The 27,260-nt window shown below is 44.1% G+C and overlaps 1 protein-coding gene across 5 annotated transcripts in view; it reads right to left on the reverse strand.

Annotated features, from left to right (window-relative positions):
- The window catches only part of NAALADL2 (N-acetylated alpha-linked acidic dipeptidase like 2), a 798,353-nt gene that overhangs the window by 267,936 nt on the left and 503,157 nt on the right, over positions 1-27,260 (reverse strand). For all 5 annotated transcript variants that reach the window (XM_035134128.2, XM_035134127.2, XM_035134132.2 and 2 more), the window contains one exon: positions 472-622. In XM_035134128.2, coding sequence (XP_034990019.2) covers positions 472-622 — 151 coding nt within the window. The remainder of the gene's footprint in view (positions 1-471; positions 623-27,260) is intronic.

A 27,260-nucleotide genomic window follows, 5' to 3' on the forward strand; every position in this document is an offset into this window, starting at 1 on the left:
ATATCTTCCCAGAGGTAAGACCCATTCAGCTAAAATTAGCACCCGGAATTCCCTCCCAGGTGTGCATGTACAATCATGCAGTCTGGGTAACATCCAGACAGGGCTGGTTTGTCCCTGAGGCAGCTGCCTTGGGTGGCACCCTCTTCCCACCCCACTGCCTCTGTCGCTGGTGGAGAAGTGGCAGCAGCAGCTTCCAGCAACATCTCAGGAGTCTGCAGAGCCACCCCACAGATGAGGCAGCGTAAGGCAGACACCTCAGGGGGCAGAAACACAAGAGCCTCAGGTGGTGAAATTGACTGGGCTTGCCCCTGTCAGCCTGGGGTGCACATACCGAAGGGGAGCAAAATAAATATAAGCAAGCAGCAGGGCCTACGGGCCACCATTACCCCATGCTTCTAATGCACCAGTTTTCAACCAACAGCTTAACAAAACAGCAGTATGCAGTGGGGAAATACCCTTTGTAATACTCACCAATACTTGGGTACCCTGGTGTAGAAGGATCGCCTCCACCGTTCAAGGACACCATAAATGCTTTCTCGCTCAGGTTCTGAGTCTTCGGTAAATCGCAAGGATCGGCATAAAGAAGGGCACCTCCAAAACCTGCCTCTTCCAGCAGAGAAAGCTGGGAAGACACACAAGTAAAAGGAAAACATCAGCATTAGGTTGTTAACATTATTTCCCCCTTTGTCTTCTCACATTTATATTCCACCTTCCTTCCATCTTGGAATCCAAGGCAGGATATACAATACATGTGGTTCGTAGGTGGTCACTCCTGCAGAACCAAACCTGCTTAGCTTCAGCAAGGCAGTGGCTTCATGACCTTTTTAGACCATGCCCTGGGACAAGTGTAAGTAATATTTTTCACCCCGGGGATCCCATTGCCTTGTGGGCAGAACGCAGACTGCCAGAGAGATGGTTTGCAGGATTAAATAAATTCATTGCTAATCAATGAAGTATTGTTCTTGTTGTTATTAAGGCTTGAGTTGCCTTGTCAATTAGTCTTAAGATGATTTACAAACATCTCGGGGAGACAGCGAAATGTAGTTTCAAAAACAGAACCACAACAACTAAAGCTAGGAAGATGGTTGGAACAAATGTGGAGCGAATTTTCAAAAGAGAATTAATTGATTAAGATCCTAGTGTTGAACGCAAAATCAATGCACTCCTTTCTGAATTATCACAGGGGATGTTCTTATGCAGCCTACCGAAGAGCTAAATCACAACATAAATTGTTTGTGGTCTGACTTTGGGCACATGCGCACCATTTAAACATTTAAAGCACTAAACATTTTTTTTTAAAAAAAAACTCCAATAAACTAGCAACTCTAGTTTGTGAAGGGTGCTGAGAGTTGTTAGGATACCCCCCGCCACCAGCCAGAGTTAAAATATTCAGGACCCTCCAAGAGAAGCAACTGGTTGTTAAACAATTCTGGGAATTGTAGCTCTGTGAGAGGAAAAGGGGTCTCCTAACTCAGCGCTCTTCTCAGTGTAAGATTTTTTTATTAGTTTTCAATTGCAATAACCCAATAAAAGCCTCATTGTCAATACCAAATTATAATACAATTGATAATGCCAATTGTTCATATGCCAAATTATATTATTTTGCTGGGCCCCCACATGCTAGGATTGATGATTTGATTAATTTACTTTAACTCTGCATTTCCAAAACGTATAAATTCCAGTTACAGGTAGGTAGCCGTGTTGGTCTGACATAGTCAAAACAAAATAAAAAAATTCCTTCCAGTAGCACCTTAGAGACCAACTAACTTTGTCATTGGCATGGGTTTTCATGTGCATGCACACTTCTTCAGATACATGGTGTGTATCTGAAGAAGTGTGCATGCACACGAAAGCTCATACCAATGACAAACTTAGTTGGTCTCTAAGGTGCTACTGGAAGGAATTTTTTTATATATATAAATTCCAATTACACACCAGTCAGAATAACAAACCCATATACCTCAGCTGCAGTTTTAACGACTTCCATTCGCATTAACACATCAAATAATTTACAAGCGAAGCCTTCAAACTCCTACAAGCGAAGCCTTCAAACTCTCTCTTTGTTCTTCTTGTGTGTGGCTATTATTCTGCCTGTGATGTTTCTTCCTGCCCTTGTACTATATTATGTATATCTTTTGTCAGTTGTTGCTGTTCTCCATCATACCTTGGGTGGAGCTAGTATCTCATTGCTGTTTCATAAGTTCTCCATACTCAACACTCTTGTCAAACTAGAGTTCTCAGGAGGAAGCCATGCCCATTTAAAATCGTAGGATACTGCTTTAAATGTATAGAGCAGATGTGGCCTTAATCAACACAAACCAATACGTCTTACTGTTGCTGATTACTTATTCAGTTATCTTGGGTATCAATTCCCCCCCCAACTCTCTTTCCCCCCCCCCATCACTTCTCTGCCCCAAAGCTGCTTTGTCCTAATAATGTGGCAATGCACATTAGAAATAGGAAAGAATGAACGCAATGCATTTTGTTTCCCCCCACCATATATATATATTCTCTGTTGTTTTATTTTGATAGGCTTCAGGGAACTTAGATACAGAATACAGCAAGTGCCTGGTCCTGCTGCCATGGTTACACATGCCATTCAGGGGAGAAGGTGTACAATTGCTAAAACGGTAGCATGGCCTAAAACACAATCCCTGTTTCTTGGGAACCAATATGTCAGCATTCCTCCAACCAAACACCCCAGTCAAATAACTTATCCCGGATTTTTGCATTTATAAATGCAGTTTCCCAACTGCTAGAAATGACTCCAGGCCAATCAGTGGAAACTCATTATAAGCAGGAACTGGGAGCCAAATTTCCAGGAAGGGTAGAGCTACGCTCCCCAGGTGGCACAGTCATCACTTGCTAGAAAACACGCCATGTTTTCTCTCCAAGCTCATTATTTCTAGGCTCAGGATTTACGAAAGGAGTGACTTCTCCACACAGAGCATTATTAACGTAGGGAGTGCAATCCCACAAGAAGTGCTCGTGGCATTGTTCAGAGAATTAATGGTGCAAGCCATCTACCCACACAGTGTTTTTCCTTCCCTGAGATGTGTTCCTTATGAGGTTTGTCGCTGAATGAAAGCTGTCCCAGTCTTTATCCGAAATGCGTAAGGCAGGAGGGGGCAGGATGACTCAAGAACTGCCTTGTTCAGAATTTAAACGTGTCCTGAAATTTGTAAGTAATATTCCTTGCAAAAGCATGGTCGCATGCGCCATAAAGGGTTGAAAGCACCATAGACTGTCTGCAGAGTGAAGTCAGCTTGCCAGCGGAGTGTGCAATTGAATCTAGGACATTGTTTGTAGGAGAAATATGCCCGGCGGTTCAGTAAGGTCAGCAACTGTATAATTTACTGACAGGTAGAAGAACAACTATGTACGAGTATAAAGTGATGTTGCCTCTGTCTGCCTCTCATTCAAGGCAGACAGCTTACAGAATAGACAGCCTTTCCACTAAAGCACTGTTCCAGCAGAGATGCAGCACAGGAAGGCTAAGTTCAAGCCAGCAGCACACCTGGATCTGACTCTTGCCTCATAGGATGCTTGAGCTAGTGACCTTAATTAGCCATGGCTTGGCTTTTTCTCTGCAAGCATAAACTTACATACTCCAAAGTATTCTGCATGCACTCTGCTGATGACAGAGGGCATTGCATATGATGGATAAGGCAAAATCCACTATTGAGAAATAGAGATGGAGGTGAAATTTCATTTGCATCATGTTTGATTCACAGCAAACTTACTTAATTCACACTCTCTGAAACAGGTAAACCTGTTGTGTAAAATTGGAAGGACAAACTGTACCTGTTGTATCTGTTGATACTTGAATGAACACACACACACACACACACACACACACACACACACACACACCCCAATCTCTCTTCCCACTCCTTTCATTAACTATTACACCTTTGATGTCCAGAGGCTGATCAGACTATTTCTGGTCAGTATCAATGTTCCATGCATTCATTCACACAACTCTATTCCATTCTAGTTCATTCCATTAATCTGTGGTTTATTAATTTATTTAAGAAACTGTACAGCAATTCACATTTCATTACACATTTAAATAGCGCTTGGATCACAAAACAGTATTTATTTATTTAAACTGTTATTACCTACTCATCACTGCAGATGCAATTCCGGCTATGTCTGTAGCATTTCAGTGCATTGAGCTGATGTTGTATCACAAAATTTGGAGAATTGTGAAATCCTAAAGATAATTGCATCCATCCCAGGCTGTGTGTTAGCTCAGGAGGTGTGAATAATAATAATAATATAATATTTATACCCCGCCCATCTGGCTGGGTTTCCCCAGCCACTCTGGGCAGCTTCCAACAAAATATTAAAATGCAGTTGGTTTGCTTAAAAAATGTGGACCAAATGAAAAATTTCTATCCATCCCTAGATGTGTACTGCAGAGACCATATTGCTGGAGACCATGTCATTCTGAAACCTGTCTTCAGATTAACATTTCCTTCTTCCAAGATTACCCAAGACGTCTGTCTTGTGATCCACCATCTGGGAATCAGTGTGCTCTCAACTGTCTGTCTGCAAATGAAACAGCCACATGGACAGGCCCACAAGGTTGTGACGATGCCACATAGTGTACTGATTTTTTATTGATTTAGCGCAGGGGTTCCCAACAAAATTTTCTCGAGGACCCCTCATCGAGCCGCTATTGTGACAAGGACCCCCATTAATTCCTAATCCTAAAATTAAAAAGTGGTTTTATTTATTTTTCAGTTGTTTTCCTCTTTTCTTTATCCTTCTTGGGGGGGGCGTTGGTGTGGTGGTGGCTGTGGTGGTGGCGGTGTGATGGCCGTCCGGGGGTCGGGGGGTTTCCCTCTGGAGGGGGGGAGGTTTCTACCCTTTCACCTGGGTTGAGGGTGGTGGTGGGGCCCTCTCTTCCCTGTCCTCCCCTCTTCTTTTCTCCTCCTCTGGGGGTGGCTGTATTTGTGGCGGTAGCAGCGCCAGCGCCAGCAGGTTCGGTGCGGCCTTTGTTCTTCGGGTCCCCACGAGGCTCCCCGTGTGGCGCGCAGGAGCTGCGGGATCGGGGCCCTTCGCTTGGGGGGGCTCCTTCCCCCTCTTGGGCAGCTAGGGGTGATGGCGACTGCAGTCGCGAGGCAGGCCCCCCAGGATCGTTGCGCGGTGGGAGGTCTCGGGCAACGGAGCTCCGCTCGGCCGTCGGCCAGGCGCCCTGGGCTTCGGCCCGGTGGGCCTGCAGGGGGCCTCAGCGGCTCCTCACTTGCTCCGCCGGACGTTTCCGACACCCACACGGTCGCCGCGGAGTCCGCGGCCTGGAAGGCGGTTTCGGGCCTCTAGGCCCAGGGGTTCCGCCGAGTCTCCGGCCGGGCGCACTCAGCCTCGGTCCGGTAGGGTCGCCGGGGGGGCCTTCAGCGGCTCCCTGGTTGATCCACCGGGCTCACTTGGCGCCCGCGGCAGTTCCGCCGGTTCCGGCGGGCCAGAGGCTTGGCATCTTGAGGACCCCTCTGGCATAGCTCGCGGACCCCCAGTTGGGAACCACTGATTTAGCGTAAATCCTTTCTTCCATTTTGAGTTTTGTTAGCCACCTTGAATGTGCCAATCAAAAGGCAGGCTATAATTTAATACATAGCCACAGCCATGTGGGACAGTAACATGGAGAAGCAACTCCAACAGATTTGCACGAATGAAGAAGGCATCTCTCTTTCCTGCTCTCTTCCCCCCTCCCCCAAAAGATGCTGATTACCATTTTGTCCCATCAATCAAACCACAGAGTTGTTTCATGATTACAATCTTGGATTACTTTCAAATGCAAGATTTGGTTCCACTCCCATCATTCCAGAGCAATGGCCTTTCCCTAAATCTCTGAAGACTCCTTGTTCCAATTTAATCACAGACACTTTGATTTAGTTTCCCCGAATTTCATGTAAAGCCTGAAAGGGCTGGGTATATAATTCTCAGTGTGCTGACTTCAATGACAAAGCCACAGCATGTAGAAACTAATGGCTGCAATGCTCATTTGTACGGTGGTCAGTTCTTATCTCTATAGCTGCTCCTTGGGGCCTTGAAATAAAAAATACATGCAATATGCACATCTACACTGACCTGCAGGCCTGTTTACACTCCGAGTCTAAGAGACAGTGTGATTAAGAGTCCAGTGTCCTCTAATTGGTATATTCACAGCTGGGCGCATTATTGTATTAAAAATGCAGTGTGGAAGGACGACATACTTCTAACCTGGATGTGTGGTGCAGAAACATTGTGAAGATCTCTCACTCAGTTCACGTTAGCATCCGGCCATTAGGAGTGGTGCCAAACTTCTAGAACTTGGGGGGATTTGAAAATAAACTTCCGCAGTTCAAGAAAGCCCCACCAATTATGAGCTGAGTTGAAACTCCCCTTGAAAGTTTGCCTTCGCTCATAATTAGCTGACATCAGTGCAAGCTGCTCCTAGTCGCCTTAGCCGTCAGTTTCACTGCTCTCCCTCCTTTCCTTTCCAATCTCACCTTGCAAGGCGGAGCAGTAAGGGAAGTGAGGAATCTTGCATTAGTTTTATAGATTGTAATGTTAGTACTTCTGGCCTATTTTTTAATGTTCATTTCAAGCTATAGTACCTGTTGAGCTATGGAACTGTGGCGGCTTCTTCTTCTTCTTCTTCTTCTTCTTCTTCTTCTTCTTCTTCTTCTTCTTCTTCTTCTTCTTCTTCTTCTTCTTCTTGATATTCCGGCATATTGTGCTAAATTTCACTCACACCAGTAGGCATGGTGCAACAAAACAAAGGCTTTGTCCAATCACTACTCCCTGATTCTTTCAGCACATGCATGTTTCTGTCCCCCATAATTCCACCCCACACATGGAAATGGCAGGAAATAACTACCATATGCCTGTATACAGTCATACCTCAACATCCAAACGCATCAACTTCCACAGGTTTCAACTTCCGAAGTCGACAACCCCGGAGGTCTTTTTGCCAAGCGCGTTCTGCGCCTGCGCAGAGCAGCGTGTGCAGTCGGCGCATGTGCAAAAGCGAGAAATTGCGCTTCGCGCATGCATGCACAGAACGGGAGCTTTGACTTCCAAAAACCTCAACTTACGAAGACAGCCGCAGAACGGATCGTCTTTGTAAGTCGAGGTACCACTGTACCATGCCACAGTTCATCACTATACTCCCACAATTTTCTGGATTAATGGGGTTGCACATTATTTTTTCCCCTAGAAACAATGAACATGGAAATGAGTGCTGAAGCTTCCGCTAGATTCCGCTAGATTTCTGGAACTGGCTAGTACACAGTACAAAGGCTCAAATATAATGGAGAAATGAGCAGTTAGTGAAATGTCAGGGGAACGGAATAAATTGTTGTGTGAATACAGCCTAGGTTCCTGCTCTGTTTCCAAAAGCAATGGCTTTGAGGGCACATGTTGCTGTGCTAGGGAGGTAGCATGAGGGAGGGTTTGGTTGGTCAGGAGGCAGGTATTCTAACACCTTAGCAAAAGGGGAGAACTGAGTACCAGTCCCTACTATAAGGCCCACTGTGGTGCAACTTGCAACGTTGTGGGAATAAATGGAACCAAATAAATTCATACTTGGCATGGGATAAATTGGTTAACCTTCAAACATGCAAGCCTGATGTCCTGGAAGAAAATATGGGATGTGAGCGTAACAATGTAAGCTGGCCCTCCTCTTCGAAGGTATTCTCATTTTCCAGTGTTGACATTCCTGAATGTTATATTAATTCAGCATGCATTAAAACGAAGTGCATGCATGGAAATTATTGCAGGATTAGGAACAATGCCAATTAACCCCCACACTAGGTAATCCTACAGAGTATGGACTGAAAGCTCTTCTAAGTTCACAGTGCAAGGTATGGTACTTGCATGGCCCATACTAATGAACCAGAGACCTATCTGTTCTTAGCTGGACAAAGGATGAGTTACTGGATATTTATTCTGATGGGCCTTTCATGCTGAAGTCCCAATTAGAGTCATAAGGATCTGTGAGCAATCCCTTTTTTTCAGTGTACTAATTGGCAATGCATAAAATCACTGACGGGAAGCAAAGTGCCATTTAAACCATTGGCAAAAAGAAGAAGAAGAGGAATAACTACTTTGCATTGCAAGAATTTAATTAGATGTCAGCCTCCTCTTGTTCCTTTGCTACAAGACAGCGTGCGTGAGAGCTTTTATATCAACAGAGCTAGAATGAGAGCAAAGCAGTGTACACCTCTCTCTCTCTCTCTCTCTCTCTCTATATATATATATATACACACATACAGTGGTACCTCGACTTCCGAATGCCTCGACTTCCGAAGGTTTCGACTTCCGATGGTTTCGACTTCCGAAGTCTGCTAACCTGGAAGTATTTTCACCGCGCGCGCTTTGCGCATGCGCAAAATGGATGCTTCGACTTCATAAGTTTTCTACTTCCGAAGAGCGCCGCGGAACGGATTGCCTTCGTAACTTGAGGTAAAAAGGTAAAGGGACCCCTGACCATTAGGTCCAGTCGTGACTGACTCTGGGGTTGCGCGCTCATCTCGCATTATTGGCCGAGGTAGCCGGCGTATAGCTTCCAGGTCATGTGGCCAGCATGACAAAGCCGCTTCTGGCAAACTTGAGGTACCACTATATATATATATATATATATGAGGTACCACTATATATATATATATAGCACTACATTATACATTATATATATATATATAGCACTACATTAAATACTTAATCATGCTTCTACTTTTGCCATTATGGATGTCAAAGGATGTCATTATGGAAGTCATTATGGATGTCATTATGGAAGTCATTATGGATGTCATTATGGAAGTCAAAGGATGTCAAAAGGACATAGTTCAATAGGAGCTTCTTTTATTGCAGAAAATAAGACTGAGGCATTTAATGATCTCTCTCTACCCCAAATGTAATAGGACACATGCATTAAAATGTTTAAGTGCTGCAGGATCATAGAATCACAAAATCATAGAATTGTAGAGTTGGACGAGACCTTGAGGGTCACCTGGTCCAACCCCCTGCAATGCAGGAATCTGAACTAGATCATATATGGCAGATGGCCATCTGACCTCTGCTTTAAAACCTCGAAGGAAGAAGAATCCACCAACACTCGTGGGAGTCTGCTCCACTGTTGAACAGCTCGAACCCTCAGAAAGTTTAGTCGGAATCTCCCTTCTTGTAACTTGAAGTCATTGGTTTGGGTCTTACCCTCCAGGGCAGGAGAAAACAAGCTTGCTCCATATTCCATGGGATAGCCCTTTAGATATTTGAAGGTGGCTATCATATCTCCTCTCAGTCTCCTCTTTCCCAGGCTAAACATACCCAGCTCTGTCAACCATTCCTCATAAGGCTTGGTTTCCAGACCCTTGATAATCTTAGATGCCCTCATCTGACCATGTTCCAGCTTGTCAATATCCTTCTTAAATTGTGGCACCCAGATTGGACACTGGACTCCAGGTATGGTCTGATACCTGTGATGTGATCCTGCTCTCCTCTTGCAGCTAAAAAAGGATGCTGTAGAACAGGCATCCCCAAACTTTGGCCCTCCAGATGTTTTGGACTACAATTCCCATCATCCCTGACCACTGGTCCTCTTAGCTAGGGATCATGGGAGTTGTAGGCCAAAACATCTGGAGGGCCGCAGTTTGGGGATGCCTGCTGTAGAATCATGATATTAAGCAACAGAAACTCGAAAGAAATCAGGAGCCACGTGTAAAAAAAAACCCCCAGAAACATAGATGGAATCAAGCACAGAAGGCAATCTTGTGAAATGATAGGCTGTTTCTATAAAGACTTAACAAGGTAGAAAATGCACTTAGTCTGAATAGAACAGAAATTATCTTCTGCATTAATTGAAATGGTTCTCTAGCTTTCTTCTCAGGAAGGCAAACTCTACCAAAGACCTGCTACTGCTGTTGCTTATGTAAATAAAGAAGCATAATAAAGTTTTCAGTTCTGTATAGATACACTCTCATTAGATGACATTTAATTTAATCACTAAGATTAAATTAAATCTTTCCTTGAAAGTTCCTTGCCGTGCTTTTTTCTCCAAATGAGAAAAATGGGCCATTGTCAAAATAAAAAGGGTGCTTTCTTCTCTCTCCCTCTCGGGGCCCGGGAGTGGGGAACCACCTTAATTTTCTTTACAAAATGTTTAGGGGTATGCGTCCCCCTGCATACCCCCAGGGAAAAAAAGCACTGGCTGTATCTCACTGGTTTGTAACAACAACAACAACAACAACAACAACAACATGGTAGGCTGTTTCCTGCCAAGTATATCCTGTCTCATTTTAATGCTATGTGTGGGATCTGTCTTCCTTAAATTTTTACTATATATTTTGTAGTAGTAGTATTATTTAATGCTACTTTGTCAATGTATTGTTATTGTTTTATATGATACTTTGATTTTAAATTGGTGTAATTTGCCCTGAGTTCTGTAGAGGCAGTGAAAATATTTGTTATAGACAGACAAACAAACAAATCATACCAAATTGCAAATGAGAAGAGGGTGAAGCTTGCTATAGGCTACTATGTGATCTGAACTAGGAGTTTTCTACAGCTTTCATTATAAGCCACTAGAGTTTCCTGCTTCACTCAGCCTATAGATAAATTGGCTTGCAAATCATAAATATCAACTTTCTATCTAACACGCTCTGGGGCTTTTTTGTCTAACTCTGTGGGTCACAATGGCCTAATTTTTTCCAATTAGAAACCAGATATCAAAAAAGCTTGCTTGCATTTTAAGATTCTGAAAATGCTTGCATAGTATGCTTTTTTACAGCAGTCCCGTCCCCCCTTATGATTTCTGTGGTTGGAAGTTTCAAAGCTAATATGTCAGCATTTCTTTGGCAGGTTATGCAGTGCCCCCCCTCCAAAAAAGAAAGCCTAGGTGAGACCGTCAGCAATCCTACAGCAATCCTATATGGCATATATGTTAAGCCATAATTAAGTACAGCAGATTCGAAATCCATTCTGATGTGGGGCTACTGCTGGCTGAAAACAGAGGTTCCCAAACTTATTTGGCCCACTGGCCCCTTTTCAGAAAAAAAACAATAATACTCAGGCCCTCCCTCGAAATATACCTTCTTTAAACGAACAAGCAGAAAGGTGCCACAACCCACCTGCCATTGACCAAATAGGCAGGCAAGCTCCGGTCTACTTCCTGAGCTTGGGTGAAGCCAAAAAGGATTCACTCAAGCCTGGGAAAACCCCTCACCTCCAGCATGAATGCCGTGGCATAACTAGCTGCTTGGGTGCCCAATGCGGCACATGCATCGTGCAGCTGGGGGCGGGGTGAGCCACCCATGGGTCAGGATGCGCTGCGCAGAGTCTCTCTGCAGCCTCCCCATCAGCTGTAGGGCGGTCAAGGCAGTGGACAGACACAAGCCCTGCACTGCTCAAAAAAGCAGCGCGGAGCTTGCAGGCAGTCCGCCCGCCGCCTCCCCCTCAGGAGAGACATGTGGCTCAGGAACTCTGCAGGCCCCGCGGTGTGGCGCCCAGTGACACCCCCACACACACACCTCACCTAGCTACCAGTGGCACATTTTTTTCCAAAAAGTATTGTGAGCCCAATTTTTTAAAATTTTAATTTAAAAACACACATTTTTTTCCATTTTGTCACCCCCCCCCTCAGTGATGACACGCAGGGCGAACTGCAGCCCCGGCACCCCCTTCCTACGCCACTGCATGAACACCAGATTCAGGGGAGGCACTGTAGCCGCCCCACAACGGTGCCCAACCTGGCATTGTCATTACACAACAGATGTAACAAATGTACGAAAGGTTTTTCAAAATTCTCTTCTCTTCCCTTCATTCTTTATGTTTTCAATGCCCCCCCCATTGCACCTGAAGCTACTATCACCCCCTGGATCATACCAGCGCCCCCCACGGGGGGCAGTATTGCCCCCTTTGGGAAACACTGAGCTAGCCTGTCCTACAGTCTCACCCGTTCCCAAGTCTGCCTTTGAGTTTTGAAACTCTTCCCTTGGAAAGAATAAAGGGACGTTTTGCACCTTCCTTGCTGGCAACTTGTATCAAAGTAATGGATTGCACTTCTGCCTTGTGTTCCAGCGGCAGGTTAGAATAGCTGTCTGGCTCATATTGCTAAAGCCTTTTCAGGAGAAAAGCTCTTTGAATAGGTGACCAGCGTTTCGCCACTCTGGGAGACAATTCAAGTTCCAGGTTGCCAGCAAGGCAGATGAAAAGCCCCTTCAGCCACAAATTGTTGGGGGGGGGTCACATTTTTTCATCTTTGCATTGCCCGTTTCTGCCCCCACCAATTTATTGTCCATTCTCAAAGTAACCTAAGTCTCATACGAGAAAAAGCAATTTGTAACACAACAGCAGCTTCCTAAAAGGGGTTTGTTATTATTTTTCCTACAGGTTTTGTGGATATTTTTATTTAAAGAAGATATACTGCTAGCTCCCTCTACTAGATTTCATGAACTTTTATTATAAATTGGAGAGCTTATTTTATTGCCAGATCTTGCTTACCAGTGCTAAGAAGTCCGCAATGTTCAATTCCAATTAAAAATGAAATTGAACTACAACTCCCTGGAAAGAGAAGTAGATTGGACTCAATAAGCTTTACTTAATTTATTTCAGCAACAAAATAATTGAATTACTTACAGTCCAGGAAAAAAAACCCAAAAAACTTTGCATTATTTTATCAGTACATAACGCCATATCTTTTACATAGCTATTGCTTCATGAAATACTATATATTTTAAAATAACCAGGCAATGGAGCATTCTGCGTGTAATTACCATTTAACGCTGAAACAAACCTAGTAACGTGCCGCTTTGGACATTAATGATATGCATAAATATACCAAATGTGAGCTGCTTGTATTCACACACATCATATTTGTCTTAAGTGAGAATTTGTGTTTCTTTTAGGCCGGAGGATAGTGCGCTGTGCCTTACACATCACTCCCAAAATGGGCGGGGGGGGGGAGCCTCTGCTTTGGACCTTTATAATAATAACTTTTTGGTGTCATTTCTAGAAGGTGTTGTAAGTCTTCATAGAACTGGTCAATTTCCCTTTCTTCAGCACTGGTAGTTGGTGCTTAAAGAACCTTTTAATGAGGGTGAAAGTGGAGAGCACAAGATATGGTCTGAAGCTCAACATCAAAAAAACCAAGATCATGGCCACTGGTCCCATCACCTCCTGGCAAATAGAAGGGGAAGAAATGGAGGCAGTGAGAGATTTTACTTTCTTGGGCTCCTTGATCACTGCAGATGGTGACAGCAGTCCCGAAATTAAAAGACACCTGCTTCTTGGGAGAAAAGCAATGACGAACCTAGACAGCATCTTAAAAAGCAGAGACATTACCTTGCCAACAAAGGTCCGTATAGTTAAAGCTATGGTTTTCCCAGTAGTGATGTATGGAAGTGAGAGCTGAACCATAAAGAAGACTGATCAGCCCTGAGTGCTCACTGAAAGGACAGATCCTGAAGCTGAGACTCCAATACTTTGGACACTTTAAACATTAGGAAGAACTTCCTGACAGTAAGAGCTGTTCGGCAGTGGAATTTGCTGCCAAGGAGTGTGGTGGAGTCTCCTTCTTTGGAGGTCTTTAAGCAGAGGCTTGACAGCCATCTGTCAGGAATGCTTTGATGGTGTTTCCTGCTTGGCAGGGGGTTGGACTGGATGGCCCTTGTGGTCTCTTCCAACTCTATGATTCTATGATTCTATGATTCTACCTCATGAGAAGAGAAGACTCCCTGAAAAAGACCCTGATGTTGGGAAAGATGGAGTGCACAAGGAGAAGGGGACATCAGAGGACAAGATGGTTGGACAGTGTTCTCGAAGCTACCAACATGAGTCTGACCAAACTGCGGGAGGCAGTGGAAGACAGGAGTGCCTGGCGTGCTATGGTCCATGGGGTCATAAAGAGTTGGACACGACTATACAACTAAACAACAACAATAATAACTTATTATTTATACCCCGCCCATTTGGCTGGGTTTCCCCAGCCACACTGGGCGGCTTTATAGTGTATCACACTATACACTCACACTGTCATTTTCAGTTCGCTATCTATAAAATGAGAATGACGACTAGCATATCTTTTTTTTTTCTTCATTCCCTTAGCTGTCGTTTGCCATGCAACTATTTTCACAGCCATATACACAGAACGTCTAGAGTAAAACAGTGGGAAAATCTTTTTCACTTTCATGCAGAAGTGTTGTTCTATGCAAAGGACACATATACAGAAAAATGTATGAAAGCAGGATACCGACTTGACTGTGTTCTTCATTTCATTTCCATGTTTACCATATGGTACATTGTGTATTGCTGTGTGTTGTTCTACCTCATAACTGATATCATAAAAGATGTATTTTCCTCAGCACTGGGCTAAACGAACACAAAGAGTTCTCTGGAAAACTAGCATGAACTATGGTTAACCGTGTTTTCCAAACTCACGTTCAGTATATAATTTTGTTCATAATTGGTTTCACCCATGGACCACAACAATGAAATAATTACTCTAAAACAGCATAAATGAAAAAAATTGGGTAGAAAACAATTCGCGGCGCACGTAAACCAACATCAAATAAGACATACATCCAATTTATAGTCAATTACATGGTCATCAAGAAATGTTGATGACATTTCACAGCAACCAACACCATTGTTCAAGCCCATTATTGACATTTAGAAGCAAGAAATTCCAATTTCTCCTGACTGACCAGATCGTTCAAACTGCCTCCCCAGTCTTCCCTCCCATTGTAAATTCCTGCTCCATATCCAAGGCCTTTGTTGAGAAGTGCTTCAGTTCTCATAATAGGTTTAGTGGGGTCTGCAGTAAGGAGAAAGGGAAAGACAATTCCCCTTGAAGTATCATCCTTGTGCGAGAGGTGCAATGGATACAATACAGTGATCTTTAAAAAAATGTGATACCATCCTTTGTCAAACCTTAACGATTTAAACTTTTCTCCTTCTTCACATTATTACTTCTCCGTTGTCGACTTATTTTACCCCTTTTATCAAAATTTACACCCTTGCAATATTATTTGGAATTTCCCCCCGAACTCTTACGAAAATTGCTTCTGGAAGGTTCCTCAAGCCCAGTGTCATATGACGTGGCTAAATTCTGCACTTTAGCTATCAAGAAACGTAAATCCCATCTATTGAATGACACATTGCAAATTCCTTTTGTGTAATTGTTTTATTTCTGGTGATGTTATTACTGATTTTCTTTTGTTTCGAAATATGATATTTTGTATTGCTGGCTTTTGCTGTAATAAAAATTGAATTGAATTGACTTCTCCATCGCAACTGTTAATAACATCCAGTGTCTTTCAAGAACTTCCACAAAACAGCAGACACTGGACCCCAAAGATTTCAGTCCTGAAATCCGGACAAATATGTAATGTTCAAATCATTTGATTTGCAAAGGAGAAGTTCCTTTTCATCCCCTTGTCTCAGAGACTGCATGGTCCCATCCCACACACCTCAGAAATGTCACTGCCGGTCCTTCCAAGCTTGAAGAAATCCCTACAAAGAGCAGTACCCTGAAAAGACTGACTTGCTTCAGCTTTTTTTCATCTGCTGCTCACTGCTTACAATCTTCTCTCATACCCTCCAACATTTCTCCGATGAAAATAGGGGTGTCCTATTTGATTACAAACACACACACACACACACACACAACTGTCTTTAGCATATGCGCTGCCGGAGTGCAAAGATCTTCCCAGGGCCCCCAAATTTAGTTTAGCCGCCCCCAAAAAAAAATCGGGAGGGGAAATCGCTCCTTTGCTTTTCACTGCCGCCAATCATGAGGGACTGGTAGTATACATTTGGCACCCCACAAAATTTGGCGCCTGGGTGCCCCACACCCCTTGCACCCCCAGGTCAAGACAGCCCCCCCTCTCTCTCTCTCAAACACACACACACACACACACACACAGAGAGAGAGAGGCACCCTGCCCATCTGACTGGGTTGCCCCATAATAAAACATTAAACATTCTTTTAAAATCTTCCCTATATAGGGCTGCCTTCAGATGTCTTCCAAAGGTTGTATAGTTACTTATCTCCTTGGCTCAGGGGTCACATAAATCCACACCCTCCAACATTTCTCCAGTGAAAATAGGGATGTCCTTGGGGAAAGTGGGACATTCCGGGATCAAATCAGAAACTGGGATAGCTTCTGTAAATCTGGGACTGTAAATCTAGGGACACTTGGAGGCGGGTAAATTTTCTTAATGAAAACTGGACACATCAGTTTGGCAATTAGGAACACAGAAGGCAATTAGGAACACAGAATTCCAGGTCAGATTTTTGTCCATCCAGCTCAATATTGCTTACTCTGACTGGCAGCTCTTTTCCAGGGTCTCAGGCAGAGGCCTTTCATGTTACCTGGTAGAACAGGAGATCCCTTCAACTAGAGGTTGAATATGGGACCTTCTGGGTGAAAAGCATATTCTTTACTACTGAGCTGCAGTTCCTCCCCTAAAAGGAAACTTACAGACCAAGAAGCAATTTAATTCAAGCGATAAGCTTTATGCTCAGCCACCGTGGGTGTTTTCGGTGACTTTCTCCATTCCTGCAAGGCAACACTAAACCGCTTGATGAGCCTGCGCCCAAATATTTTACAATGCACTGGAGTGGCCTGGAAGGTTTGATTTGATTAGAAGTTGAATTGACAAAACAGTTTTCCCGAAGACGGAAACTTTTGAAAACCAGAAGTTGGTAATTCTAGTAACGGCTTTATTTTACCGTAGATTTTTTACCGTAGATTTACAAGAGAGCGTATATTATTCTGGCTGCACACTTAGCACCGATTCATGTACTGCAACTCTCTAAAGGTTTGAAATGGTAATGGCTGTTATATTTTAACTAATGTTTCTGATAATATGATTCAGGATTCTAGGTATAGAACACACACACACACAGAAAGAGAGAGAGAGAGATCACGTCCTCTATAATGGCAAAAAGTGTATTGAAAAAGTGTTACTTGCATTCACACATCAGTGACTACACTCCTGCCTGCTTTCCTCCCTGTAGACGTCCGCTGAATGTTCCTTATTTTTCCAATTACATACAGTGTAAATTGATAAAATGGGTGCAAGTTTCAGTGGGGCGTCTCAGGAAAATGGTGTGGCAGAGGGTGGGGAGTGTTAAAAGCTTGTTTATTGCAGGAAACAAAGAAAGTTGCAGGAGCAACTTCTAAATTGTTCCAAAGAAAAATCTTAGCGACAAAGTGTGTGCCATCTATTCCAAATTCCTGCTATGCTCATGAACACACACACACACACACACACACACACACACAGAGAGAGAGAGAGAGAGAGAGAGAGAGAGAGAGAGAGAGAGAGAGAGAGAGAGAGAGAGAGAGATGGTGAGATGGTGGCTAACAGATTGAGGTTGAATCCTGACAAGACAGAAGTACTGTTCGTGGGGGACAGGAGGCGGGCAGGTGTGGAGGATTCCCTGGTTCTGAACGGGGTAACTGTGCCCCTGAAAGACCAGGTGCGCAGCCTGGGAGTCATTTTGGACTCACAGCTGTCCATGGAGGCGCAGGTCAATTCTGTGTCCAGGGCAGCTGTCTATCAGCTCCATCTGGTATGCAGGCTGAGTCCCTACCTGCCCGCGGACTGTCTCGCCAGAGTGGTGCATGCTCTAGTTATCTCTCACTTGGACTACTGCAATGCACTCTACGTGGGGCTACCCTTGAAGGTGACTCAGAAACTACAACTAATCCAGAATGCGGCAGCTAGACCTCTCTTTTCCTCATGTCATCGTGAAGATAAAATGGGACTCTTGTCATGGCCAACTTTGGAGAATTCGGGTCCTCCCTGCAAGAGAGGGCTCGCGTTGCGGTGGGTCCCGGCAATCAGGCGTTGGGGCGGGGACAATTGGAGCAGCCACAACACCCTACTGGTGGTCCCTCTAACGGGGAGCAATTGGGCTATGGGCATGCCAGTCAAAGAGATAGAGGGACTACTATATATTCCCTGCACGTGACCTAGAGATCCTCTTTTCGGGTCACAGTGCACCAGAACACCCGCCCATCTCTCCCTATTTTTAGGGCTTGTGCTTGACCTTGCTATGCCATCATATGTCACCTGTCTTTGGGACAGGGGCACGGCAGGAATTTTCCCCATTTGGCTGATTGGCTGGTGCCACTTGGGTTTCACCTGCCGCGTAGCAATAATAATATAATAATTTATTATTTATACCCCGCCCATCTGGCTGGGCGGCTTCCAACAGAAGTATTAAAATACAGTAATTTATTAAACATTAAAAGCTTCCCTAAACAGGGCTGCCTACAGATGTCCTCTAAAAGTCTGGTACAGTAGCTGTTTTTTTCTTCTAAATTGTTCCAAATAAAAATCTTAGCGACAAACTGCGTGCCATCTATTCCAAATTCCTGCTATGCTCATGAACAGAGAGAGGGGGGGGGCATAGTGAATTTAGATATCAGTGGATCGTCACAACTTGTAAGGTTGGCAGATAGGCTCTGGTTCTTGTCGATAGGGGTGGCAGGATTCCTAGCCATCCCTATGCATGGGTATTCCTGTAACAGGAATCCAAGGACTCATGGTTGGCCTTCCCTGAGTGGGGTTGTGCCCTAAGCCTGAGTTCAGGGCTCATCTGGTGGAGATTTGGCAGACACCCCTGCCTGCCTCTGTCCCAGGTTTTCACCCGAGTCTGACTTATGGTTGCTAACCATCAGCGTGTCCTGCAGGAGCTAGCCGAACCGAAGCCTATGCAACCACTCACTTGATTTGTAATCAATAAAGTTGTGGCCTAAATTCTGCCAAAAACCAAACCAAGATTTGAGTCCTGTCTGAATTTATTTCTAGGCCAGGTTAAAGGGTCTCCACACGCAAAGAGAAGGATGCAGATACGATACATTTCAACACAGTTTTGAATATGTCTGCACTCAAACCACAGTTTATTCAATTTCCCCAGCGTTCCCCTAACTGTTAATTCCCACATTATGTCTGAGCTTTCACACAACATAAAAGCCACTTCTGGAACACTAACGGAAAAATACTGCATGTTTAGTGCTCATCTCCATATTATTTGATTCCAGAATTAAATGTGGTTGCAGCACTTCTACTCTAACCTAGAAAACCGCAGGGGTAAAATGATGAAATTTGGACTAGTATACCAGCATACAGTTCTTTGTGAAGAAACAAAATCACATACTTATACTTATCAAACCTTTATTAGGCATTTTACAAATAAAACCATAAAAGAGAAAATCACATATAAGAGCCTTGAAATCTATATAAAAAAGGCAGCAGTTGGCTACATAGACTGATTGTTTGTGTGTGTGTGTGTGTAGAATCTGTGGTTTTCCCTGTTAACCTGCTCCTTGGAGAACTGCTACTAAAAACTTGGCTACCCCCGCCGTTACCCTTTGGTCAACATCAGATAGGCAGAATCCCACACTTTCACCTTGCTGGGGTTCCAGACCACCCAAAAGAGCGGACAGCACACGTTGTCGGAGCGTATTATACAATGGACAATGAAAGAGAATATGCTCTACAGTGTCCGGGACATTCATAGAACATCTGCAGAATCTCTTGTTTCTAGGAATGTTTTGATATCTTCCCCTGACAAATGCCGAGGGAAAAACATTTAGACGGGCCAACATGGAAGCCCTACGTTGGGCTGGGATTATTAACTTAGTGACGTAATTGGCTCCGCTATCTAGGATATTTAAATCATAGAATATAGGGGAGCAAATTTTGTTTACAGCTGCCACAATATTTTGTTTCTCGGCATCCTTTAGTCTGGATGTAACAACTGCTCACTGCTTACATAGTTTTATGACCACTGCTCCTTAGAAGTTGACTGTATACATTTCTGAGTCGAATACTGAAGAAGACCACATCGAAACAGACCACTGTATATTATTTGCTATTATTTGCATCGACAAATATTGCTAAGCATTCAAATTATATCACTGGATGAATTTTATTTTGATACTATATGGACTGTACTATTGAATAGCGTTTCGCTGCAACTTATAAAGATATACATAAAGATATACATTTATGCCCTCATTTTTCATCGGTCCATGTCTTGCCACTGTTGTCTTTACATATCTGTTCTGGCAATGCGATTACAGAACCTAACCATGTCAAACACAGGATCAGGGGTTCATCGACCTGCTCATTTACCAATATGAGATATGCCATCATCTGCCAACAAAGCCCTTCTTCATTCTACTAACAGGTCAGCCTCTCCACACACAAAATGAATTAGCAAAAACCTGACATCCGAAAATGAAATATTCAGAATATTCGGGGTCATTTCAAGGCACTCTGTGAATGCTAAATCACCTTAAAGTGGTCATCCTGGAGCAATGGAACTTCAAAGAAGAACTGCAACACGAAATCAGCAACTTACAATATGTCAAGTTTTTATGCTATCACTTGCCATGTTGAAGCCACCCAAAGGAGTTTTAGCACATTATAGGTGTTAATTGGCTCACCGATGCCAGGATGTCAGTGCAATCAAAAACTGTTATCTTAAGTATGTAATTATTCCTGCCTGTACTTTTCTTCATTTCATCTTCCTCTCATCTCACTTTTTACACACACACACACACACACCATTCGTCTATTTTGCTGTAACTCGGAATAGCACTTCATGAGCCTGATGACATGTCCATGGAAGCTTATGCAATAATAAAATTGTTAGTTTTTAAGGTGCTCCAAGACTCACTGTCATCTTCAGTGGCTCAGGACAACAGATTCTGTGTGCCTGTGAATTCTCTTGCTCCACAACAAACCACACAAAACTGCTGTGTGGTCACCGCAGGCGCCATAAAAGAAGCTTACACTGCAATGCCAAACATGTTTATTCAGAAGTACTCCTGATTTCAGTTGGGCTTATTCCTCACAAAGTGGGTTTAGCATTGAAACACTGCTCACACCTACGGCTCTACACAAAACAAGAAAATGCAAAGAGTCTTTCAGATAATAATACAACACTGATTTTTCCTTATGCTATGGATATCAGCTTTGTGTGTGTGTATGTGTGTGTGTGTGTCTCTCCACCCCCGATGATCAACTTTATGTTATTCATCCCTATGCATAATTCAGGCAAAATACCCTGCAGGCAAAATCTTCTTCCATGCTTCAGTGGGGGTCGGGGGGTGGGGGTGGGGGTAGAACCAAAATAAATGGATGTTTCTGCACCCAATGAGAAAAAGACAGATTATTTAAATTTGTGGGTCAATTGCATTTAAAGTAACCACCGCACAATTCCTTGCATGTTTACTTAGAAGTCCCATTCAGTTTGAGTTGACTCACAAGTAAAAAGGTAAAGGTAAAGGGGCCCCTGACCATCAGGTCCAGTCGTGTCCGACTCTGGGGTTGCGGCGCTCATCTCGCTCTATAGGCCGAGGGAGCCGGCGTTTGTCCGCGGACAGCTTCCAGGTCATGTGGCCAGCATGACTAAGCTGCTTCTGGAGGAACCAGAGCAGCACACAGAAACGCCGTTTACCTTCCCGCTGTAGCGGTACCTATTTATCTACTTGCACTTTGATGTGCTTTCGAACTGCTAGGTGGGCAGGAGCTGGGACCGAACCATAGCTGCCAAGTTATCCCTTTTTTAAGGGAAATTCCCTTATGCTGAATAGGCTTCCTCATGAGAAAAGGGAAAACTTGGCAGCTATGGACCGAACAACAGGAGCTCACCCCGTCGCAGGGATTCAAACCGCCGACCTTCTGATCAGCAAGCCCTAGACTCTGTGGTTTAACCCACAGCGCCACCTGGGTCCCATTGACTCACAAGTAACTGCATACAATTGCTGCTGTAGTAGTGGAAAGTGTGTGTATGTATGTATGCATGTATGGATGGATGGATGGATGGATGGATGTATTTGAAAGATGTCTTACCATTCCTTCCCCAAAGGGCTCCAGGGCGGTTACAACATTATTATTATTATTATTATTATTATTATTATTATTATTATTATTATTTTAAAAAATTTCCTGCCATATACCTGGGGGTCTTAGAATAAAAACACGATATAAAAACCACAAAATACATAATAAAATAAAAAACAACCCAATAGCCCCCCCCCCAAAAAAGCCACCACGTTTTAAAAGCAAATAGGATGTAAATAATATTATCAGTATTGCAGAATGACTCATATTTTTTGGCCTGGACCATTTGTATTCCAAGAGGAGTCCATTTTTATTCATCCTATTGCTTCAAGCTGCACAATATTAATACCTGCAATAACTGTACCCTAAGTTCTGTACCAGGAAAATGGATGAGTATTTCACACTTTATGCAATGAAAACCTGACTTTGCTGCTGAAAGTACATTAGTACATTCCACAGGAGCTAATTCCTGGTGAGTATACTTGTATGATGCTGATGTTTGTTGTGTGCCCTCTTTTTTTTTTTAAGTACACAACTAAATATGTAATGTGTTAAGTTCAATCAATCTACCGGTATCTATCATTTTATTTCATATGCTGCCTTTCCAAAGCCAAAACCGTAGTTGAAGAGGCTTACAACAGAGGAAAAAAATTACAGAACGTCATAAACAAGAAACCAAACATCAAAAAGTACACAACCAAATCCAGCAACTTCCACATAAATCATGAGATCCAAAAGAAAGATACAACAAAATTAACAGCAACAACTGTCCCCACCACACAACAAAGCCCCCTAAGTAATGCTCCACACAAAGTTCCTGTTCAGCAGCCTAAGCTTTGGCAGTTGGAGTCAGTCCAGGCAATGTCATCCCAAGGCAGGTGGAAAAGGCATGCAAGTCAGAGAGCAGGTCTGCCAGGACTCACAGCCAAGATGGCCCTAAGCTACAACTGAAACAGACACTAGAGGACAAAACCAAGTTTATTTGTGAAGCTCTGTGATAGAGGGGAGTGGAAAGTCTCACATTCACCCCCCCCCCAAACTTGCTCTTCTTTTCTGCTTCAAAAGCCACTCAAATATTGCTTATTTATTCTGCAATTAATTTCCATATCCATATGTTTCCAATGTCCATATGCAGCTTGTTGTTGTTCAACTTTATTTACGACACATAAATCTACTAATATGCATTGGAAAGATATTCAGAGATTGTAGTAAAATTCAGAGCCGTATTTTATCATGCTGGTCCCTGCTGACATTATCACTCCAGATCATCCTTCCCTCTCTAAAAATTCACAGAGTAATAAAATACCCTGTGTAATATCCATCAGTATAAAAAGCCCAGATGGTTTGAGCTAGGAGATTAAAGCACAGAGATTACAAGAGACATAATATATAACTTTTCACACTCGCAAAGAGAGAGAGAGAGAGAAGAGAAAGAAAACCCCAGGAAAATGAGGAGAAGGGAGAGCTAGGGAACTGTTTTCTAAAACATATGCAGTGATTCTGAAAGAATAATACACTTGCAATGTTAATAAGGTGGCAGGGGAGAGAGACACCCTGCCTTACATTGAGTTGACAGGACTAGACCTTTCCCAAGGGTTTCTATGCCATACTGACTAGCATAACAGAGAAAAAGTCACCAGAACATTCAGGTAGGGAAGTCTGTGGAAGTCAAACCCCGATTCCATACCTCCCAGAACAACATGTGGTCTTAAGTAATTCACTGGCTTTAGTACCTCCCTTATGTTCCAACAAGGAATGCGGGTGGCATTGTGGTCTAAACCACTGAGCCTCTTGGCCTTGCCGATCAGAAAGTTGGTGGTTCGAATCCCCGCAATGGGGTGAGCTCCCGTTGCTCGGTCCCAGCTCCTGCCAACCTAGCAGTTCAAAAGCACGCCCCAAAGTGCAAGTAGATAAATAGGTACCACTCTGGTGGGAAGGTAAACGGCATTTCCGTGCGCTGCTCTGGTTTTGCCAGAAGTGGCTTAGTCATGCTGGCCACATGACCTGGAAGCTGTCTGCGGACAAACGCCGGCTCCCTCAGCCAGTAAAGCGAGATGAGCACTGAAACGGTCAGGGGTCCTTTACCTTTTAAAGTTCCAACACAGTTCTCAGCTCAAAAAAAATGAAAGGAAATATCAAAATGCATTTTAAAATGCATATTTTGAGAGTAAATATATTCAGAAGTGAGAGAAAATGCTTTTCAAAACAATGCATTTTTAAAATGTGAATTTTTGTGTATGTTTCATTCGTTCCTATCTAAATAATAATAATAATGTCGAACAAAGTGTAATCGGCTTATGGGTGAACTCACCCGAAACAGACATGGATGGGCAATCAACCGATTCACGTCTCCTTGCATCCTGCTTTACAATTCCAATCATATAATTCTCCTCATCTTTTGTTTTAAGTGTTTATGTATATTTTTCATTAACAAAATGCAAAGCTGGAGTCAGCAGCGTAATGATATACACAAATTTCTTGGGGGAAAGAAGGAGGAAACCGCCAAATAGGATATGAACGCTATTAGTCTTCTCTTATGGTTAGTTCCCTGGTATTTAAATAAGGAGTTGGTAAAAGGTACTTCTTGACACTATGGGTATCTGAGCCTCTAGTGACAGAGCTGGACCCCAAAGCTGTAAATCTGCACCCCACGCAGGCTAGGCAGCTGACCAATTTCTCAGACACAGGAGCTACCTTTGAAGGTGACCCAGAAACTATAATTAACCCAGAATGTGGCAGCTAGACTGGTGACTGGGAGCAGCCGCCGAGACCATATAACTCCGGTCCTTAAAGACCTACATTGGCTCCCAGTACGTTTCTGAGCACAATTCAAAGTGTTGGTGCTGACCTTTAAAGCCCTAAATGGCCTCGGCCCAGTATACCTGAAAGAGCGTCTCCACCTCCTTCGTTCTGCCTGGACACTGAGGTCCAGCTCTGAGGGCCTTCTGGTGGTTCCCTCACTGCAGAAGCCAAGTTACAGGGAACCACGCAGAGGGCCTTCTTGGTAGTGGTGCCCACCCTGTGGAATGCCCTCCCACCAGATGTCAAGGAGATAAGCAACTATCTTACTTTAAGAAGACATCTGAAGGCAGCCCTGTTTAGGGAAGTTTTTAATGTTTGATGTTTATCATGTTTTCAATATTATGTTGGAAGCCGCCCAGAGTGGCTTAAGAAACGCAGCCAGATGTGCAGGTATAAATAATTTATTATTATTATTATTATTATTATTATTATTATTATTATTATTATTGAAGGGAGAGATTTTCCAATTGTGTTATTGAGCTAAATCTGCTCCTGTAGTTTGCATTGCCTGCATTGTATGAATTCATCCTTATTCCTGGGTGCTTTCATTGCCTCTGTGCATTTCAGTGCCACTGTGTCAAAGTGTAATGAAAACATTCGGCAGCTAGACAGGATGGCCTTGCCAGAGAGCACAAGGTCTGCAGTCTGCATCAGGAGATGCTCAAGGTCTACACCAGGAGATGACGCATATATCAGGCACAAGAGGCAAGATAGACGGGAACTCAAGCCCCCACACTCAAGGCTGCTTGAGGCTGGTACCGGGGTAGCATTGCTGAGTCAGCATGTGTTTATGATAAGAACAGGACACGGGTCTTCCTGGATGTGTATTTGTAACCTTTGACCCTCTTACGTGCGTACACTTACAGAGTGGATTCCTGAGGAGGGGGAAGGAGACAGACCAAGAAGTGTATAAGAATCTTTGCAAACTGTCTTTCTTTGCTCTTGTCGTGAAGGTGATCACCAAGAGTCTCTTAAATTTAAGAATTAAATTCTTTCTCTGAATTCAACCCTCGGTGTCGTTATTGACTGTCTTCGTCCCTGCCTGGGCGCAACTTAAGGACCCTTATTAGCAAATAAGGCTACATTATTATTATTATTATTATTATTATTATTATTATTATTATTCCTACTACTCCACCTTGCTAGGATTCAAGCTCAGCTTGTTTCTCCTCATCCATCTCTCCACTGCATCCAGACCATGCCCCAGCCACCGCATGGCCTCTCCTGATTCAGATGTTACAGAGCAGGGATGTCCAACAGGTCGATTGTGATTTACTGGTAGATCCCCGGGAGGTTTTGGTAGATCGCGGTCGATCACTGGCCCCCTTTTCTTAGCATTGGTAAAAGCGTATCCAGCCCTGCCCCCTCGCCCCACCCTCCATTGTTGCACGACCTGCAGAACGGAAGGCGGAGTTTAGTCACTTTGTTTCCCCAGCAATTTGTTGCTGAGTGGCTGTCCCCCCCCCACCCTTAAAAACAGGGCTTTCCTCCTCCCTAAAAAAAACTCAACAACTTTGACCAGCCAGTTTTTTATTCTGTAAGTAGATCACAGTCTCTTGGGAGCTGGCCACCCCTGTTATCAGGCCCGGCCCTACGTGCAGGCTGGGTGGCGCAGGGCACCATGGCACCGGCCCGCCGGGAGGGCGCCGCGAGCTGCGCCCACCCGCTGGCCGACCGGTCCGCCGCGCAGCTGCGCCTGCCCGCCCGCCTGCCGCGCAGCAGCGCCTGTTGCACCCGCGTGGCGCCCACCCGCCCACCGCGCTGGGAAACGGGGTGGGAGGGCGCCGGAATGGGGCGGGAGGGCGCTGAAGGGATCCGGTGGGCGCCGGAGGATCCGGCACACCACGGCGCCGGGAGCGCTTAAGACGGCGCTGCCTGTTATAGAGAAACAGAGCCAAGTGTCATCAGCATACTGATGGCCCCTCACCCCAAAACACCTAATGACCACTCCTAGTGGCTTTGTGTAGACCAGGCATCCCCAAACTGTGGCCCTCCAGATGTTTTGGCCTACAACTCCCATGATCCCTAGCTAACAGGACCAATGGTCGGGGAAGATGGGAATTGTAGTCCAAAACATCTGGAGGGCCAAAGTTTGGGGGTGCCTGGTGTAGACTATTAAACAGCACTGGAAATTAGGTGGCATAATTAGATGGCTGAAAGGCCATCTCCCAATGCTGTTCTCTGGACTCGGTCTTGAATGTTGGATTGATGTAGAAGCACACGACCTCTGGATATGGTAGTTCAGCTTAACTGTCCTGGATAACAGCTATGGAACATAGAATTTGTCTAATTCCCCTTTAACGCAATCTAAGCTGCAGCCATAATCACATCTGTTGACAGCAAATTCCATACGATAATTACGCACTGTGTTAAAGAGTACTTTCTTTCGCTTGCATGCCCATGAATTTAATTAGGCGGTCATTTTTTCAGGGCTATCATTTTCCAGCATTGCCTATCCATTCCTTAAACAAGTTGTGCTCTTTTACTTTTCTATGGGAAACTTTGGGTTATATCCCAATTAGCTGAAGGTAAAGGGACCCCAGACCATTAGTTTCAGTTGCGGACTACTCTGGGGTTTCGGCGCTCATCTTGCTTTAATGGCAGAGGGA

Source organism: Zootoca vivipara, chromosome 5, assembly GCF_963506605.1.
Source record: "Zootoca vivipara chromosome 5, rZooViv1.1, whole genome shotgun sequence".
NCBI lineage: Eukaryota > Metazoa > Chordata > Lepidosauria > Squamata > Lacertidae > Zootoca > Zootoca vivipara.